The sequence below is a fragment of the Balaenoptera borealis genome, assembly GCF_965194805.1.
Source record: "Balaenoptera borealis genome assembly, chromosome: 11".
Lineage (NCBI taxonomy): Eukaryota > Metazoa > Chordata > Mammalia > Artiodactyla > Balaenopteridae > Balaenoptera > Balaenoptera borealis.
In genome coordinates this window covers 1,949,227-1,969,395 of record NC_138868.1, presented here as the reverse complement: position 1 = coordinate 1,969,395, position 20,169 = coordinate 1,949,227, and the positions used below count along the sequence as shown (strand labels likewise).

The 20,169-nt window shown below is 55.0% G+C and overlaps 2 protein-coding genes across 7 annotated transcripts in view; one reads left to right on the top strand and one right to left on the bottom strand.

The window, feature by feature from the left end:
* The window catches only part of KCNQ1 (potassium voltage-gated channel subfamily Q member 1), a 349,026-nt gene that overhangs the window by 228,837 nt on the left and 100,020 nt on the right, over positions 1 to 20,169 (bottom strand). For all 5 annotated transcript variants that reach the window (XM_082342550.1, XM_082342549.1, XM_082342547.1 and 2 more), the window contains 4 exons: positions 16,082 to 16,192; positions 14,968 to 15,063; positions 12,619 to 12,741; positions 11,537 to 11,681 (listed from right to left, as the gene is read on the bottom strand). In XM_082342550.1, coding sequence (XP_082198676.1) covers positions 11,537 to 11,681; positions 12,619 to 12,741; positions 14,968 to 15,063; positions 16,082 to 16,192 — 475 coding nt within the window. The remainder of the gene's footprint in view (positions 1 to 11,536; positions 11,682 to 12,618; positions 12,742 to 14,967; positions 15,064 to 16,081; positions 16,193 to 20,169) is intronic.
* The window catches only part of LOC309606045 (uncharacterized protein), a 129,005-nt gene that overhangs the window by 86,410 nt on the left and 22,426 nt on the right, over positions 1 to 20,169 (top strand). The window lies entirely within an intron of this gene.

Here is a 20,169-nt window from a genome sequence, read left to right as displayed (position 1 = left end):
AAAATAAATAATAAGAATAAAGAAGGCTGGAACATATCTGAATGATGCAGTGAATAAGTATATATGTATGTACGCATAATCCATCTCTACATAAATTTTATCTGTTGTATACAAAAAAAGTTCATGTCCTACAAATAAAATATATAATTTCTTATATATTTAAGAAAATATATAATTTCTTATATACTTAAGAAAATATATCTTCTTAACTTAGGTCCATGGAACATTTACAAAAGCAATAATTTTATTTTTGTACTTGGACACAAAGAAAATCTTCATTAAAAAAGTAGAGATTTCACAGGCCACATCCTCTCACTGTAAGCCTGTTAAATTGGAAATAAATACCAGAGATAAAAAATATACTGCTTAAAAACTAAGAAAACATTTCTTAAAAGAGCTCTAAAGAGTAAATCAAAACACAAAATAAAAACTACCAATAAAGCAATGAAAAGGAACATATTTCATAGTAAGATCTATGTGTCATAGCTAACGCTGCAATCAGAGGAAAATTTATAACCTTTAAAATGCCTTTTAGAAGAAAGACTTTAAATAATTGTACTGTACTCTTAAATTACAAGTTAATAAAGTTAACCAGGAAGAGGGAATTAATAGACATGAAAGCTCAAATTGGTGAAATAGAAAACAAAAATAGCAAAAAGGTGATTTTCTGATAAGATAATAAAAGTGTAATAAATAAAATAGATAACTCTCTCATGAACTTGATTAAGGAAAAAGAGCAAAACTATAAAAGCTCAGGCAAGTAAAAAAAAGAGATGAGAGATACAGAAGACATAAAATCACTAAAAGAGAAAATTAGTTGCTACCAAGTGGCAACATAAATGAAACCCTTGAGGAGTTAAATAGCAATGAATAAATTACCCCAAAAGGTGCAGTAAATTTATTTAAAGCAAATTACCATAAAACAGACTAAGAGGAGATTAAAGATCTCCTTTAAAACATGTACCAGGCCCAGATGGTTTTACAACTTAGTTCTAATATTTAACCTTTAAAGAGAAGATAATTCCAATGTTCTTCAAACCATTCCAGGACACAGAGAAAGGTAGACAGAGTTCCCTTTTGTAGAACATTTGTATTAGCACACACATGATGGCAGATTTCCTGCTCTTTTGAACCTGAGGCCCTGTTATTTCTAGGATCAGATATCAGGTATGTCTTTCATCAACACTGAGAATACAGTTTCACAGTCTTAATGGCTATTTAATGGATACATGATACTTTTCTTTAAGCAGACCTCTACTGATGGATACGTCGGTGGTTTGCTATCTTTTGCTATTTAACAATTGCAGAAATCAGTATCCTGATAATGGGTCATTTTGCAAATGTGCACTGTCAGTGTAGAATAAATTTCTGTAAGGGTTTGAAGGGCATATGCAACTTTCATTTCATTGAAATTATCTTGTCTCCATAGAAGTTGTATCAACTTAATCTTCCAACATCAATGACTGAGGTGGAGGGTTTCCCTGTACATTCACCCACCAAACTCTTTAATATTTAATAATCAGATAGGTTTAAAAATCTCATGGCTTTAATTTGCATTTCTTGTATCATAATCAAGGTTCTCAGCATCTTTTCATCCTTAAGAATCACTGGTATTTCCTTTTCTGAGAACTGTCTTTGTACCTTTTATTCTTTTGTCTTCATGATTTACAAGAGCTTCTTAATATATTGATGAAATTAGTCCTATGTCTATGATATGAGTGGTAACTATTTTCCCCAGGATATAATTTTTAAAAATTATTTTTCGTATTTTTTGCTATGCAAAATATTTTTATTTTCTATATTTTTTTCATTAAGGCATAACTGATGTATAATAAACTGCACGTTTAATGTATACAATTTAGTAACTTTTCCCCCACAATTCAGTAACTTTTGACGTACAATTAAACCATTGCCACAATGTGTTGAACATACCCATCACCCCCCAAAGCTTCCTTGAGCCCTTCTGTACTCCTCCTCCCAACACGGTCCCCGTCCCCCCACCCCCCTCCCAAGGTAACAACTGATTTTTTGTCACTCTAGATTTGTCTGCATTTTCTAGAGTTTTATATAAACAGAATAATACAGTATGTGCTCTTTTCTGGTCTGGCTTCTTTCACTCATAGTCATTATTTTGAGGTTCATCGAGGCTGTTACTTTTCATTTTTGAGTAGTATTCCAATGTATGGATATTCTACAACTTAAAAAAAATTGCCCAAATGTTGATGGGCATTTGGGTTGTTTCCACTTTTCATAAAACTGCTATGAATATTCCATGTACAAGTGTCGGTATATGCATCTGCTCTTATTTCTCCTGGACAAATACCTAGGAATAGAATGTCTGGATAATATGGTGGGCATATATTTCACATTTTGGGAAACAGCCAAACTGTTCTCCAAAGCAGCTGCACCATTTTGCATCCCCACTAGGAGAGTATAAGAGTTCCACTTTCTTTACCAGCACTTGGTATGGCCAGTCTTCTTAATTTTAGCCAATATAATGATGTATAGTAGTATCACATTGTGGTTTTAATTTGCCTTTCCCCAATAACTAATGATGTTGAGCACGTTTTTATGTGCTTGCCCATATATCTTCTTAGATGAAGTCTCTGTTCAAAGCTTTTGCCCATTTTTATTTGTTGTCTTACTATTCAGTCATAAGTGTCCCTCATATATTTTGGACACGAGTCCTTTATCAGATGTATGATTTGAAAATATTTCCTTCCAACCTCTGGTTTGTCTGTTCATTCTCTTAGTGTCCTTCAAAGTGAAGCCTGTAATTTTGTTAAGTTCAGTTAATTTGTTCTAATTATGGCTTTTGCTTTTGGTGTCATGTCTAAGAAATCTTTAACTCAAAGTCACAAAGATTTTTTTCCTATGTTTTCTTCTATATTTGTTGGCTTTAAATTTAGGCCTCTGGTAAATTTTGAGTTAATTTTTATATATGATGCAAGCTGTATATCCAAGTTCATTTTTTGGCATATGGATATCCAGTTGTTCCAATGCTGTCTGTTGAAAAGACTACCCTTTCTCTACCAAATTACCTTTGTACCTTGATCAAAAATCAGTTGTCCATAAATGTGTAGGCCTCTCTGGACTCTCTAGTCTGTTCTGTTGATCTGTTTGCTTACCTTGACGCTACTACCACACTGCTGGTGTAGTCCTCCAACTCTGTTCATTTTCAAAGTTGGTTTGGTGTTCTAGGTCATGTGCATTTCCATATGAATTTCAGAATCAGTTTGTTAATTTCTACAAAATGCCTGCTGGGATTTTGACTGATATTATCCTGAGTGTAGAAATCAATATTGAATCTTGTGATTCATGAACATGGTATACCTCTCCATTTATTTAGATATTCTCTCAGTTCTTTCAGCAATATTTTATAATTTCCAGTGTACAGCTCTCACATCTTCTGTCAGATTAGTCTCTAAGTATTTCATATTGTTCATGTTACTGTAAGTAGTATTTTAAAATTTCAACTTCAGATTATTTCCCGCTAGAACACAGAAATGGAATTGATTTTTCAATGTTGATCTTGCATCTGCCACCTTGCTAAATTCACATATTAGTTCTCGTGGTCATCTTATATATTCACCAGGTTTTCTACACAGATAACTATGTCATCTGCAAATAAAAACAGTTTTATTTCTTCTTTTCCAACCTGGACGTCTAAAATTTCTTTCTCTTGCCTTCTTGTTGCGTTCCTGACCTTAGGGGGAAAGCAGTCAGTCTTTCTTCATTAAGAAGTTATAGCTGGGACTTCCCTGGTGGCACAGTGGTTAAGATGCCGTGCTCCCAATGCAGGGGGCCCAGGTTTGATTCCTGGTCAGGGAACTAGATCCCCCACGCATGCCGCAACTAAGAGTTCACATGCCACAACTAAGGAGCCTGCCTGCCGCAACTAAGACCCAGCACAACCAAATAAATAAATAAATATTTTTTAAAAAAGAAGCTATAGATGTAGTTTTTTCGTTGAGAGCTTTATCAGGTTGAGGAAGCTCCTTTCTATTTTCTACTTGCTTTTGTAATACTTGGCTGTTGGATTTTGTCAAATTCTTTTTCTGCATCTATTGAGAAAATCGTATGGTTTTTCATTTGTTAATATGGTTAACTGACTGATTTTCTAAAATGTCAAACTAACTGCATTCTCGAACCCCAGTTGGTCATGATGTATAATCTTCTAATATATTATTGGATTTGATTTGCTAAAAGTTTGCAAATAAAATTTTGCATCTATGTCCATGAGGGATACTTAACTATAGCTTTCTTTTCTTACAATGTCTTTAGTTATAGCTTTCTTTTCTTACAATGTCTTTGGCTGGTTTTCAGATCAGGGCAATGCTGGCCTCATAATGAGTTTGGAACTATTCCCCCCTTTTCAATTTTCCAGAAAATGTTGTCTAGAATTGATTTTATCTTTCTTAAATGCTTGGCAGGATTCACCAGTAAAGCCATGTGGTCCTGGAGAAAGTCTGGGGGAATGTTTTGAACTATGACTTTGATTTTATCAGCAGAGAGGGAACTATTCAGGTTATCTATTTCTTGAGTAGTTTACATCTTTCAAGACATTTGCCCATTTCACCTAAGTTGCTGAATTTAAAGACTTGTATAGCGTATTCCCTTATGATCCTTTTTATATCTGTAGAATCGGTACTGCCATATCGCTCATTTCTGATACTGATAATTTGTGTCTTCTCTCTTTTTCTCCTGATATTTCTGGGTAAAGGTTTATCAAATGTATTGATCTTCTTAAAACAAATCAGCTTTTGGTTTCATTATTTTTTCTTTTGTTTTTGAGTGTTCCATTTCATTTGTTTCCCCTCTGAGCTTTATTATTTTCTTGTTTCTACTTCTTTGGGGTTTAGCTTGTTACTCTTTCTCTAGTTTCTTATGGTAGAAGCTGAGGCCGACTGGAGCCAATTCTTTTCTAGTGTACATGCTGGTGCTCTGTGCTGCTTCCTGGGTGCTGCCCTTAGCAGAGCCTACACATTTTGATATGCTGTGTTTTCATTTTCATTAAGTTCAACATATTTTCTAGTTTCCATTTGGATTTCTTCTCTGACCCTGTCCTATTGGAAGCATGTTATTTAGTTTCCAAATATTTGAGGATTTTCCAGAGATCTTTTTATTACTGATTTTCAATTTAATTCCATTGTGGTCAGAGGACAGACTTTATATATCACTTGAATCATTTTAAATGTACTGGGATTTGTTTTATGGTTCAGAACCTGCTTCTATCTTGGTAAATGTTCTGCGTACACTTGGAAACAGTATGTTCTCTGCTATTGTTGGGAGGAGTGTTCTATAAGTGTTCATTAGGTCAACTTGGTTGAAAGTATTGTTCAGAGTTATATCCTTACTGCTTTGCTCTCTACTTGTTCTATCAACTTTTGAGATAGGTGTATTAAAATCCCCAATTCTCATCCTGGATTTGTTTCTTTCACCTTTTATATATTATTCATTATTTTTTCCCTTTCGGCTATTGGGTTTGAAGTCATATTTAGATATACCAACTTATGAATCAACAGTCATTTAAATACTTTATATATTATAGGATCCAATACGGACTACTTCTGTTATTATTTTTCTAAATATTCTCTAGTTTGGGATTTTGTTTTGTCTTTGACAGAGTTTGAAAGCCAGGAACACCACCAATCAAAACAGTAAAACGCTGGATCCAATTCCCACAAAATCAGAAACACATCACGGAATCCTTGCCCATCATATTTCCAAATTAGCCTGCAGACCCCTCCCCTAAGGCAGCACACCAGGAGCACAAAATCACTGGCATAAACGTTTGACTGGACACAGCAAAAAATCAATTGTACACTCGTATCACAGCAAGTGATAAAAGCAGGAACAATACTGGATAGTGTGGGTGGAACCAACCCAGGTGTGTCTATTCTTTAAAACTAAGGAGACAGGACATCTGTCAAAAGCCTAACCGTTGCTACTCTGGGCAGTGAGACAACAGGGGATTATTTTTCTTCATTATTCTCGTGTGTATGTTTCATAGGCTCTATAATGAGCATATGCCATGTTTTTAAGCAGAAAAAAAATCTCTTGAAATTTGGGAGTGGCCATCTTTTGGTCATGAAGAGATGGGCCGTGGTGGGGTGACCTTCGGGCAAAGGGGTCCAGGTGGAAAAGCCTGGCTGTGGGTGCAGACGGGGGGTGCAGAGCTGGGAAGATGAGTGAGGGCCAGGCTACCACGAGACCCAGAGGCATCCAGGCGGCAGCCCCGAGGGGACAGGGAATCCTGGGGGGGGGGGTGTGTGAGCAGGTACATTTGTTCACCTGCTCACTGGCTGTCCAGAGCAGACAGGAGGGGGGAAAGACAGTGAGGAAGATACAGAGAGACCATCCTCAGTGAAGTCCTGGGGCAGCTCGGAGGGGACGGGAGTGAGCAGCCTGGGGGAGAGCCCGTGAGAAGGTTCTGGTCTGGGAGTTCAGAACATGCCCACAGAGCTCGTCGGGCCTTGTCTCCTGCCCCGCCAGACTCCCACACCCACTGGAGGAGTCGCAGGCCCCAGCCTGCAGGACCTTGCAGGGACCACCTCCCCGGGACCCCGAGGCTGCATGAGTGATGTGTGGTGACCAGGATGGTCACCAGAAGTTATGATCACAAGTCCTCTCCAGAGCCAGGGGGAACGTCACACCCCAAGACCAGAACAGAGGGGCAGATGCCAGGAGGGCGCCTGGGACCCTATTCTTGTCCTGAACAAGGCAACGTTGACCCAGGTGAGACTGAGGCGGACACAGACCAGGATGTCACAGAAGGAGAACCTCGCCCTCAGGGCTACACCAGTCCATGGACCACCTGCTGCCAGGTAACCTAGGGGCTTGTTACCGACACACATTCCTGGGCCTCCCCACAGCCACTGTGACTCAAAATCTTGAGGGGTAGGTCTCTGAGGCTGTGTTAAAGGTTAAGTTCTCCAGGTGATTTGAGGGACACCTGGGGAAGTTCCAACCTGAAGCATCAGTGCCCAGCCCCAGCCAGCGGGGCCTCCCAGGCTTCCTCGCCGGGAACAGCTCTGTCTGTCGCCAAGAGGAGGACTTCCGTTTCTGCCAATAAGTGGGCCTGATGCCATGAAAAGCCTCTCTCTGCAAGTTCTGGAACAGAGCAAACCTCCTGCAGGCTCCGCTGAGCTCACCTGACAGGGAAGGGGGTGTCCCCATGGCCAAGAGGGGAGCAGGTGTGCCCTGGCTCTGACCCGCTGGCCTCCCGGGGTTGCCCACCTGAGGAGCCCCAGTGTGGACCTTACTGCCCCCCGAGGGGAAGAGGCCACGCCTGGAAGCAGCACGAAGCAAGAACTGGCAGCTGAGACTCCACATCGAAAAGCTGAACCAAGAGCCAAAGGGTGATGCGAACCAAACCACAAAGCCGGACAAAACCCAACCAAACCCTCGCATCGGCCAACGGGGGGAAAGGAAACTCACCTGCCTCGGCCTGTGTTCCTGGAGTGTAAGTGGTGCGTGTGCTTAGGCTTGATCTTACAGGACCCTGGCTCTGTGCTTCCATGACACGGGTTGTCTAGAAAACCCCACACCTATAAGCCAACCCCACGCGTGTCCTGGCGTGGTTTGTGGGATCACCTCTCCAGAGCCCACGAGAACCCACGGATACAAAACCTCCACGATCACAGCCTAAGCCGGCAGACCCACGAGGAAGCAAGCGTCAGAGAGTCCACCGTGAACAGAATCAGACTCTCCAAGAGCCGCAGGTGATGAAGTGACAGGATGGATACGAGGAGATGAGCACATTCAAGGGGCTGAAAAATCCAAAGGTCTGTCGTCAAACGTGAGGAAGATACAAGATGCTAAGACCAAGCAGGTGAGACCCCCACGTGAGGACATACGGAAATGAAAAAATAGGTGGCAACTGAAATAAACACCTCACCGGCTGGCACACGTGAAGAGTTAGGAAACCACAAAGAAGTTGCTGAGGATGCAGCACAGGAAGACAGAGACGGGGGGTATGAGAGACGCCAAGGAGGATGGACCAGGAGGGGCAAGTGGAAGTTTCCAGGCGAGGTCACAGCAGTTAGGGGAGGTACTACTATTCTATGACACGGTGGGGCTGATTTTCCACTTGATGCAGGACACAAACCCTCATTCAGGAATCAGGACACCTTGTAGGCAGGACAAGTAAAAATAATCCACCAGCTTGATTCACTACAGTGAAACGATGGAACACCAAAGTCAAAGAGAAGGTATTCAAGGTCACCAGACGGGAGGAAGGGTCACCTACAAAGGACTGTCAATTAGCTCGACAGGGCACACCAGCCGGGAGACGGTGGTGGATCTCCAGCCTGCTCAGAGAGAATACAGACCTCTAATAACCTATAATGGAAAAGAATCTGAAAAAGAGTAAATATATATATGCATATATATATGTAACTGAATCACTTTGCTGTACACCTGAAACACTGAAAATCAACTACATTTCAATTAAAAAAATTTTTTTTAATTAAAATAAATACAGATCTCAACCTGTGATGTTCTACACAACTAAACCATTGTCCAAGAGCAAAGGCAAAATACAAAAATTTCAGACGAGCAGAAACTGAGTAGACCGTCGACAGACCATCCCGGAAGAGAGCACAGGCTCCAGGAGGAAGGAAATTAAGTCCAGACTGAGAGACAGAAAACTCACAAGTCTGTCAGCAAACTCGCTTCTCCAGCGTCAGGACAAGCAGCTAACGCAGAGAACTGTTTACAAAGGCCAAACCCAAACACGGGGCAGCAGGGCCCGTGAAACAGGACGGTGATGGGGTGAGAGCCCCCCGGCCCGGGGGCGGGGTTGCAGGAGGCACGGAGCAGCTGCCGACCGATGCGACGGGCAGGCCGTGAGGACAGAATCGACTTGCACGGCCTCCACACGCGGAAGGCAAGAGGATCGGACCCCCCCACCCCCGGCAAAGCCCATCAGACGTGAGCAAACCCCCAAGGCGGGCAGGGCCTCCGCGCCTCCGACGCGGTCCCTCCACGGAGCGGGGCACGTGGGCTTCGGGCCCGTCATTCTCTGAAATTCTCTGTCTGAAGTCTCTGTGGTGAGAGTTCTCTTTTCACCCGGTGTCCTCACCCCGCCCCCCCCCCCCCCGCAGCTCCACCGTCGCCCCGGGAGCCCCTGAGGTCACAGGTCCCACCTCCAGCTGGTGCCCGGCTCCCCCTGCCCGCACCCCGACACCATGGCTGCAGGCCCTGGGCTGGCCCGCCACCGAGTCTCGCCTGTGGGCCCTGACCAAGTCCTGCCCGCTGCCCCGTGCGTGCCACCCCAGGGAACCACGCAGGGCACAGGGCTGACCCATGGCCACTCCTGCTCCGTGGCCTCCACCATCTGCCCCGTCCAATGCCTGCTGGCTCCGGGTCACGACTCATGCCCGAGGCCGCCAGACTGGTGAAGAAGCCCCGCAGGCATCTATGTGAGGTGGGTGCGGTCAGCACCCCACCCAACGCAGACACCACGTGCCACGCCCAGGTCACCTGGCAGAGACACGCAGAGGTGTGGCTGGCCCCCGAACACCTCTGTCCAAGATGCTCTGCCATTCGCTGGCCTTTCCTCGCTCTCCTGGCCAGCTCCACTCAGCCCTGATGTCACCTCCTCCTAGAAGCCTTCCCAGACTTGTCCGGCTCAAGCCAGGTTCTCATCCCTCAGAGGCCCACACACTCTGCCCTCGTGCTGTCGCCTGTCTTCCTCCCTGGATGGCGAGGAGCGTGAACAGTCCCTGGTGAGTCAGGATGGCGCAAGCAACCGAGTGACCGGAACCTGCAGGGGGGTGGGTGCCGTACAGGAGGGACCCGGGCCGCCCCGGCCACCTGTCACCGCTCACGAGATCTCCCCTGAAGACAGGCATCCACCGGAAATCAGAGCGGCTCAGACAAGGCTCTAGAACCCACGAACGAGGGGGAGAAGCTCTGCCTGGGACACGGGGTCTGAAGGTCGCAGGACAGGAGCCCAGAGAAGCTGCGAGCCTGAGACACAGAGAGAAATCACTGAGGTGGGGGAGAGGTGTGCGGGCGGGCACTGCCGTGGGCAGGGGATACCCTGGGCTGGTAGGCGCCGTGGGCAGAGCGGCAGGCGGGCACGCGCGGGCAGGTACCGCGTGCTGGGACAGAGATGATTTTGTCCAGCACGCCCCCTTCTTGAGGTTCAGGTTCAAGGCCTGGGACTGGCGTGGCGGTGGAATTCAGCATGGCTGTTCGCGCCCCAGTGCGTGGGAGCTGGGCCTGCAGGCCTTTCCCAGTGATGGCATCTGGCCCCGGGATTGGCGCCCCTTCGCCCACACCAGGGCTCTTGAGAGCCTCCGGGTGAGGAGGATTCAGGAGTGTCAGGTAACCCACGGGACCCAGGCCGACAGCTCAGGCTCCAGAAATCCGGTGGCTCTGGGCTGGGCTGACTTATCGCGTTGGCAGGAAAGAAAAAACTCCTCCGTGCGGGAGCATTCCACAAAAGGCACCCGACTTCCCCGGCACTTGTACCTCATTAACATTCCGCAGACATCACTGAGGACTTAATAACGCCAAACAGGCTGAATGGACGCATCGTTTCGGGCTGCTCCGTATTCAGCCAACAGCGAGCGAAGCTCCTCCCGGCGCCCGACCTGCGCATTAGCATTTGCAGAAAGCCCCCATCTGCACTGCGACAATGGTCCTGCCCCAAATCCGGAGCTGTTGTCACAATTGTCCTTTGTACCCACTCCAGCGGGCAGGCAGGCAACGCATCCCAGGGGCCCATCGGCGATGCGGCCGGGCCAGAATCCCGACGGTGTGTGATGAGGCCCCGGGCAGCCCAGCGCCCAGCAGGGCAGGCGCCCAGGCTCGGTCTTGCACACCCAGCTCCCAAAGAGGACGTCCACAGGCAGCCTTGGGAGCAGGGAGAGGCCGTGGCTCCTTTCCAGAACACTTTCTGCCCTTCTGCCAGCAGTGACCAGATGCAGAGGGTACATCGCGGGTCGGCCGCCCACAAAGCCAGCACCAGGCGGACGGGGCACCAGCCGCCCATGAGCACAACGTGAACTCATCACCCTCTGCCATGCTTGAGACAGTGACACCACCCTCGAACCACCAGTAAGCTGAAACGTTCTGGCGGATGCGGGAACATTCTGGGGGTCCCGGGAAGAGGTCCAAGAGGGGAGGGATGGACACAGAAGTGACAGAGAACAAAGGCACAGAGCGTCGAGACGGGCAGAGCTGCAGGCACGCACGGTGCTGGCTCAGGACCCCCAGCCCCACTCCACCTGGAATGGGGGTCAACGTGTAGTACGGGCCACCTCCTCTCTGCCAGACCTGGGGCGCCAGCCACACAGCAAGAGCGAGGCAGGGCCTCGCTCCCAGAAGCCCAGAACAGAGGAGAACATCCGCGGGTGACAGTGGGCCAGCGGGAGCAGACATGACAATACCAGCTGTCCACAGGACAAGAGCAAGTGCGAGGGGGAGAAGGGGGCGTCCGGACACCCCAGAGGCCCCAGCAGCCCTGGGTCAGAGCTGAGCGTGGCCCTGTCCCCACCCCTCACGCTGTGTGAAGGTTTCTCACCAGAACTGTCGTAGCCGTCCACCGAGAAGTGTTCAGGCCTCCGCTCCTCCGACGTGGGGTCGCAAGTGATGTGGGGGACAGTCAGCATCTTCTCTCCCGGGCTCACCCCGTTGTCCTTGTCCAGTTTGAACTTTTTTTTCTTTACCTGAAAAAACCAGACAATAAAATTGTCAGTTCCTGGGCGTCCTCTGCCAGGCCGTCTGCTGGCCCCAGACCACCCTTGGGGCACCTGCCAGGGCCCAGGCCAGCACCCTCGCACACAGGCAGAGTGGGCTGCAGCATGTGATGCGGCCAGAGGGGCTCCGCCCAGTGGCTGCGCTGGGAGCTCACAGCCTGGGGGGCAGGCGGACAGGAAACCAGCAAACAGAGAAATACACAGGAATACCCCAGGGCAGGTGGTAACGAGGGCTGTGACCAGCCGGGAGTTAGAGCAGGGGGGCGGGGCGGACAGACTGAGGCCAGCCGAGGCTTCCCTGAGGAGGTGACCTGAGGGGAGCAGGCCATGCTGGGATCTGGGAGAACCTTCTGGCAGAGGAAATAGCAGATGCAAAGGCTCCAGAGGCAGCCAGAACCTGGGAGACTGCGTCTCTCCAAGGATGGTGTGGGCGCGGGCCAGGAAGGAGAGCTCTGTCGGGGCGGGCCACACCCTTCATTCACGAGACTCTTGCCTCAAGTCTGCCCGAGCTCCCTTATCCTATGACCACGAGACCCTCTTCCCTGAGCCAGGATGCCACCTCCAGCCCCTGCGGCCCACCAGGCCCAGCATGGAAAGCCCAACACCAAGGCCCTCTCAAGAGCCTTCTCCCAGCAGCTGGCCGGAATCCAGCCCGTCCTGTTCCCGGGGTACTTCCTTGGGACCTCCCACAGCCCTGGCCCTGGAGCGGCCAGTCCTACAAGCCCCCAAGCCTGGGGACACCGGGATGGCAGGAGCCCAGCACAGGGTGTATACCCCAGTGCCCACAGCGCCATGGGCCACACCGGGCTGAAGCACCAGAGTCAAATCCCGGCCGTGAGCTGTGGCCGTGTGGCCTCCCCGCCCGTGTGTGAGTGCCCCATCCTGGTGGCAGGCGGGGGCTGGTTACCATGGCAGACTTCTTGGGCTTGGGGCTGGGGGAGAGCAGAGCATGGCTGCGGGGTGGCTTCCGGACGTAGATCTTCCAGGTGGAGGAGTTGGGGTTCTCGGCCGCGTAGCACCGCCACGCCGTCTGAAACCAGCAGAAGGGAGTGGCTGTCACCCGCGGAGCCACTGACGGGGGCTCCCAGGGAGCTGCGGCCCGCCACTCCTGCCTGGGCCCCCTTCTGGCAAGACCACGGGGCTCCCTGCCCACCAGCCCCTTCCCCAGGCTCAGGGCCTGCCCCCACCCGCAAGAGCCTGTTCCCTTCCTGCAGCCCACAGCCTCATGTACGGTCGCACGCGGCTCAACCACCACAGGGGCCCGTGAGCCCCAGTCCGTGTGCGCCCACCTCCACCTGCTGGTTCCCCCGCGGGGCACGGGGCGCCCCCCACCCCCGTCCTGGTTGCCGGCCTCTCCTCGGGGACGCCGCAGGGGAGAGGTCACTGGGGGCGTGGAGGGGCAGGGCCCCCAGGGCCAGCAGGAGGCGGGGCTGAGTGTCCAGGAGGCAGAGCCCCCAGGGACCCACAGTTTCCGGGGCCTCCAGATGGCCTGGGGGTGAAGGTCTCAGGCCTTCACTCTAGAGACGCCCACGGTGACTACCACCAGGGTGTGGCCTGGAGGAGGAGACCCAAGGGGAGGCCACGTCTGGTGGGGGGGCCGGAGGGGGCACCAGGAGCCTCGTAGGAGGACGCACCCTGAGGGCCTTGGCACTGCCGGCCGTGGGAGCTGGAGAGAGAGATGCCGGGGGCGGGGGAAGGGGTCCTGGGACAGAGATGCCACCTCTGTGACGGGAACCCAGTGGACATGCCCCCTCCCGCCCCGCCGTCCCTCATCCCAGTCCCGCCCTCCAGGCCCCGCTCCAGGCCTCTCCCGCCTCCTGGGAGGCTTGTGTGGGGCCGCACACACGTCCCGCGGGAAGTCAGTGCGCCCCCTCCGCGGGCAGGCCATTTGCAGCCTGATTTACGGTCTCCCCGAGAGGAGGCCGTGGCGCCATAAAGCCAGGCCTGAGGGGGGGCTGAGCCCCAGCTTTACGGCGGCTGCCTTCACTTCCTTCCGGTGCAGGATTAGCGTCCGGCCCCAGACGGCGGCTCCGGACAGGCTTACGAGGAACAGGATAGAGGCCCTGGCTGAGCTGCGGCCGCCGGCGTGACCCCAGACGGTCTCCGGGGGCCGTTCGGCTCCGGGTGCCCAGAGGGGTCCAGGCTGTGCACCACAGCCACGCCGGCGGGTGCAGGGCCGCACGGCCGTGCTGACACGCGATGACAGCTGTGCTCCAGGCCCCTGCCCGCCGCCCCCCGTAGCCCCGCGCCCACTCCGCCTGCTCCTCAGCCCCGGGCGGCCGCCGGCCGACACCCTCGGAGCACGAGTCTCCAGGGGTCCTTGTGCCCCAGCCTTGCTCGGCACTGAGAGGGCCGCCAGTCCTCCAGGCTGTTCCAGGAGCCTGGGGTGCCGGAGCCCAGTGTCCAGGGGCTCGGGGCCGCCTGCCCGCTTGCCCGCCTCTGGAACCTTCCTCGCCCACTGCTCTCGGGCTGGGGGCCTCTGAGGCAGCCTCCTCACAGAAACCTGGCGGGGAGGAGGGTGCGGGGAGCGAGGGGCCGAGGGCAGGTGCCGCCCCTGCCCCGCCCGCAAGGCCCGGCACTGTGAGCCCCGGGCCCTGTAGGGGCAGCTGCCGGGCCTTCAGAAAGCCAAGCTGGCCCATCAGTCCAGAGCGCGGCCCGTGCCCTTGGGTCACCGGTCCTCACCTCCTGTCGGCCGGGAGGACGGAGCCCCGTGGGTGCTGGGAGTGGCCCAGAAGCAACAGTACTACACAAGCAGGCCCGACCCCTGACCCCGGGGGGAACGGCCACCTGAGGACCCCTCACTCTTCCCTCCCAGTCCTGCTCCCTCGCAGTCGGGGGCTGGCCACAGAGGAGGGAGAAGACAGACACCAAGGCGGCCGCTGCAGCTGGAGGCCAGGGGCCCACAGGGCTGACCAAATCCGGGACTGGCCAGGCCACCTCCTCGTCCCCCTGGCCTGGCCCACAGGATGGAGGAAGGTGGGCTCCCACGCTCCTGTGCCCCCACCCCATCGGCATCACCCGATGGTTCCCAGGGCAGGAGTTACAACAGGTGGGCATGTCTGTGGCACGGAACGCGGCCCTTCCGTGTTCGGGAGGGTCCACAGGAGAGGGTCTCGGTGGCCCCGGGGGCCGGGTCAGTTCAGGGCTGAGAGCCGTTCCCAGACCAGACACGGCTCGTACTTGCCCGGGCGACACAGAGCTGGGCACACTGACCACCACATGACGGCAACGAGGCCGCGGCGGCGGCTGCCATCACCTGGATGAGCGACGCTGCCGCCGGGATCTGCCGGTTGAAGTGCTTCTGCCTCTGCTTCTGCTGGACCTTCAGGGCAAAACCGGAGCCGAGAATCCCCTGGAAGGCACAGAAACCAGGGCTCACATCCTGCAGACGGGGGAGTGGAGAGACAGGCTGGGCACCGGTGGCCTGCTTGGCGCTGCGGGCCCCACGGAGGAGGTCGGTGCCTCCGGCCCAGCCCGTGGGGCAGAAGGCAGCCCCACCCAAGCAGGATCCGCTGCTGCCCACCCCCCCAGGATTGCTAACGGGATGGAAAGGGCCGGCTCACCCGGGGGAGCTCCCTGTCCACAGAGGGGAGCAAGTCATACACGTGTACATACGCTCTATGTGTACATACATACACACGCTATACCACAGCCACGTGACACACACGTGCGTGGACACACATACCCGCAATACACACATGCAGTGCATTAAGGACTACCACACACAGAGAACATACATATGTGACACACATGCACGAGCACATACAAATGCACGCGGTACGTATACCTATGTGACACGTGCATAGACAATACATATGCACACAGATACACATGGAGCACGTGTGCATGACGCAGACACACAGACACAGACTGCATGATGTATAACACGTGCACGTACAGTGCATACACACACACGGTATGGTCACACACCTAGCAGGCACCTACACACACACAGAGTGAACTAGGGGATTTTAACGCCCACGGTCTACGGCCTCCAGGAAGGACAGGGGTCAAAGTTGCCCCAGGCCACAGGGCAGGACCGCTCCCGCCCTCACGGCTTGCACCTCTGCGGTTCTGTGGCAGCCACCAAGGGCGCCTCACCCCTACCCTCCGCGGCCGAATGAGCCGGCCTGCACCCCACTATTTGCCATGAAAGGCCTGGTGATCGCCGCCGCCCACACTTGCTCCAAAGGACCCACCGGGGGCCGGGAACAGGAAGGCGGCGGCCTCCAGAGGCTCTGAGGCCGGCGAGCTGGGGTCTGAATGCGCCCCCTGAGGGTGGTCTGCTCACAGGGCCCCCCTGCCAGCCCCAGAGCCCGGAGGAGGAGGCTGAGGAGCCGTGGAAAGTCCCCCCAACACGGAGCACCTACCGCCGGAAGCGCAAAGAAGGAGATGGCGAAGACGGAGAAGCAGGAGGCGATGGTCTTCCCGACCCACGTCTGGGGCACCTTGTCCCCGTAGCCGATGGTGGTGACCGTCACCTGCAAGGACAAGGGACAGCGGTTGGCACTCAAGCCCCAGAACCTCAGGGTGGGCGTCCGTCCGTCCAGCCTGAGCCCCGCGCCCCATCCGAGACCTGCCACCGCGCAACAGAGGCCAGCGAGAGAGCCCAGCACCGAGAGGCCGGGCGGCTGAGAGCGCGGTGCTCGAGCCCGCAGGGTCTGGGTCCCCCACACTAACGCTGCAAAGGAAGCAAGCCCCAGCGTACACACGGGAGCTCGGCGCCGACGCGGGACAGCCTCCCCGCCCCGTCCCCAGGAGGCCTGCCAACCGGGCCACTGATGTCGCTGTGCTCCGGCCCCCAGGAAGCCGGAAGCGCCCACAGAGGCCCACCCTCCGCAAAGAGCCCGGCCACGATGACACGCCACTTCCTGACGCCACCCCGGGCACCAGATGATGCGTTTGCCCTTTTCTCGGAGGGACTCAGACGCAGCTTGAGCCTCCTGCCCCACGGGGCAGCTGTCCGTCCAGGGCGTGGGCCGGGACAGTGGGACTGAGGGGCTGCTTCCACCCCAGCCCCACCCTAGGCTTGCTCCCCGGCGGGGCCTCCGGCGTGAGCCCGACAACGCCATCCTGCAGGGACTCAGAGCCCACCCTGGCTGTGCCGGCCACGTGGCCCACACCTGTCCACGCCAGAGTCTGGGTGCTTGGGGAGCCCGCCCTGCGCCTGGCGGGGGGACCAGGGCGCCCAGAGCCCCAGCTCATCCCGTCAGCACACGCGCTCAACCTGTGTGCTGGGCGAGACCCGGCTTCCCCCTTCCAGGGCCCCCAGCCCAGGCCAAGTGAGGACGGCCCCTGGCGGCTCGGGGAGTTCTGCACGGAGCCTCCGTGAGACCCCCCTGCCCCCTGAGACCGGCGGGGAGCAGGGCCTGGGGAGGCCCATTTCACAGATTCCACTGAACAAGGCCCAGGCGGGAGGCGGCGGCTTCTGCAGCAGGGTCCTTGGGGCCCGCACAGGTGTCCACGCAGACAGGGACAGGCACACAGGGCAGCTCGGAAGCCCCGGGGCAGAGGCGAGAGGCCCTCAGGAAGCAGGAGTGACCAGGAGTCCGGGCAGCGGGAAGGACCGCAGTGCGGGAGCCCGGGTTACACCAAAGAGCACAACCCGGGGGCAGCGCGGGTGCAGGCGCCCGCCCAACACCCGCCACGCGACTGTTCGTGGTCCCGGCTCCCGTGACCGCCACACGGAGTGTTTCCTGGCAACGTCACCGTCCCTCAGACACACGTCCACACCCGCTTCCAATGTGCTGCCCATGCACGTGTGCACACACACAGATGGCCTGACACAGAGACAGGGCGCTGCACACGCACGCCGAGACACGCTAAGGCAGCGACGAGGCACAGGCGTGTGTACGTACCACACATGGCGCGAGGTCACATAAAGAGGGGCCGGTGCCCACGTCAAGCCCAGCTCTCTCTAGGCCCAACGCCTCACACGCACACACAGGCAGCGCACACCTGGAGCGCGGCCTGGTACCTGCAGGGCGGAGCAGGCCAGCCGGAGGCCTTGGGCAAGACTGAAGGCCAGCAGGCAGATAAGGGGGCCAGGGGAACCTGCAGCCCCTCGCCAGCAGCCCCCAGAGGGTCTGCGCCCCTCGTGTGAGACCTGGGCGGCAGCTGCCCCTCAGCACCTGGGGAGCAAAGGCACCTCAGGGCTGCAGAGGGGATGGGGCATCCGAGGCGCCGTGTCCAGTGTCTGCCGGAAAATGGTTCTCGTAGAATTATTTATTTGTGTGTAAACATACAGTGGGTCTATTTTTAAATTTCTAACTTTTATTTTCTAATGCGGTATTGACAGACGTGAGCCCCATAAACAAAAGCTTTCTGGGGTCTTCAATCACTGATAAGGGCGTCAAGGGGTCCTGTGACTCCAAGTTCGAGAATGGCAGCTATGCAGGGAGCCAGGGGCAGGGTGACCTCTGAGATGGACCTGAGTGTGGCCCTCACGCCAGGGGGGTAAATTTTAAGGGGTGCCGGGAAACTCGGGCCTCAAGACAAATAACACATGATACAACCTTCTAATTATCAAAATTAAGGCAAAAAAAAAAAAATTCCAAGACAACTGGGAAACGGACGTAGGTGGGAGGAGGAAAGGGGTTGGCCTGGAAGGCCCTGGGGGCCGAGCGGTGCGGGCAGGCCAGCGGGTGGGGACGCCCGAGGCCACCTCCCTTCTCAGACAGGAGCACCGGAGGCGGGACCCCATGTCCTCGCCCGCCTGGCTGGGAGGTGCTGGGACTCCAATGGCCGGGCGGCAGGAAGAAGCCAGGGGAGCCCCGGCCAGGTGTCCCCCACCCTGCGGTGCAGGGCACACTCCTGGCTTCTCAGACTCTGCCACAGACCTTCTTTGTCAAGTTAACGACATCCTTTCAGCTCTTTGAGGAAACGGCCCATCCCCGCAGAGCTGTTTGTTTTTCCTGAATTCACAGACACAAGCAGCTCAGGAATGGGCCGTTTTATAGCCCGCGTGCTCGGAACGCGCCCCCCATGGCAGGCGATCCGGAATGCAGAGCTGCACGTCCCCTGGGCACAGACTCGGGGAGACAACTCAGCCGGGGTGCTGAGCCCAGGGTGCGTCCCCCATCACCCGTGTCTCTCCTCCAGGGACAGGAGGTGCGAGGACACCTGCCAGTCCCCCCAACACTTTGCGTCACGAGAAGCTGGCGCTGGTGTCATTTTATTTCCTCCTGGACGCCGGCCTCCGGGGGAAGCGGGAGGGCCAGCCCAGAAGCCCGGCCCCACAGAGGACGCGGTCAGCCTGCCGCCACCCTGCAGGCCGTGGCCATCTGTCCAGAGGGAATGGGCGGCCAGGAGTGGGAGTGAGGACGGCGCCAACGTGGACACTAGGGGCTCGCACCGGGGGGGGGGGCACCTCCGTTTGGCAAACTCGTGACCATGCTGTGAGTTCGGGACCATCTGCCAGAGAGGGAAACTGAGGCCGGGGGTGGGTCTCACCACTGCTAAGTGACGGAGCTGGCACCAAACCGAGGCCTGCTTATCCCCAGGCCCCTCGCCGGGACAGCCGGAGAACAAGCCCAGGGCTAGAGGCTGCCGCGCTGAGGGCTCTGGGGCTCGCCCAGCCTCGGGCCACCAACCTGCCCAGAGGAGGCTGGAAGGACGGGGCCAGGGAGAGGGCACCTCGGGCGAGGAGAGGTGTGGACAGAGGGGAGGCTGGGCGGGTGGCAGGACTGCCTCAGGACAGCGAAGGGTGGGAGCAGCGGTCCCGGGCCCCAGCTCCAGCCATCGTGGGGCTGCCCCAGGAGACCCCGGCCAGGCTTGCAGGGGACACCGTGAAGGAGACAGAGGCCGGCACATGAGGGCTGAGGGGACAACCTTGCCAGGCTTGCAAATTCTGGGTAAAAACAAAAGCAAACACATACCCCCAAATAAGCCCGCCTCCTTTCAGAAAGGAAAAAGTCAATAAACGAACAGAAACCCACGCAGGCCCAGGGCTCCTCGTCACGTGAGCGCATCTTCTCCCTATGGAAGCCTCGGCGCCCTGGCCGCTGTACTCACGGGGAAAGGGTGCGGACCATGGGGACGGGGTCAAGACCTTTCTCCCTCCTCGGGAGGGGCCCTCAGGAGCGTCACACAGCGCCTGGCGGGACGCTGTGGACACCCCAGGCCCTGCCCAGGCTGCGCCCACCCCACAGCACGGCCGGGCTCGTGGCCCCTCACGCAGCAGACTCTGCCTCGAGGGCTCAGCTCCGGTGTGTCCTCCTCAGGGGGCCCTCGCTGACTCCCAGGGAAATCACGGCATGTGGACCACGACCGACCACGGCCAAGCCTCCGAGAGCGAGACCCCCGGGCGGCTGACCCCCGGCTGTGCCCCAGTGCCCAGCGCAGAGCGGGACTGCCGGAATGTGCCTGGTGCCCAGGACCAGCCCGGCCAAGAGGCCCAGTCCTCCAAGGAATGTCTTGGAAGCAATGGAAAGAGTCGCTACCTTCCTGGGATTGTGGT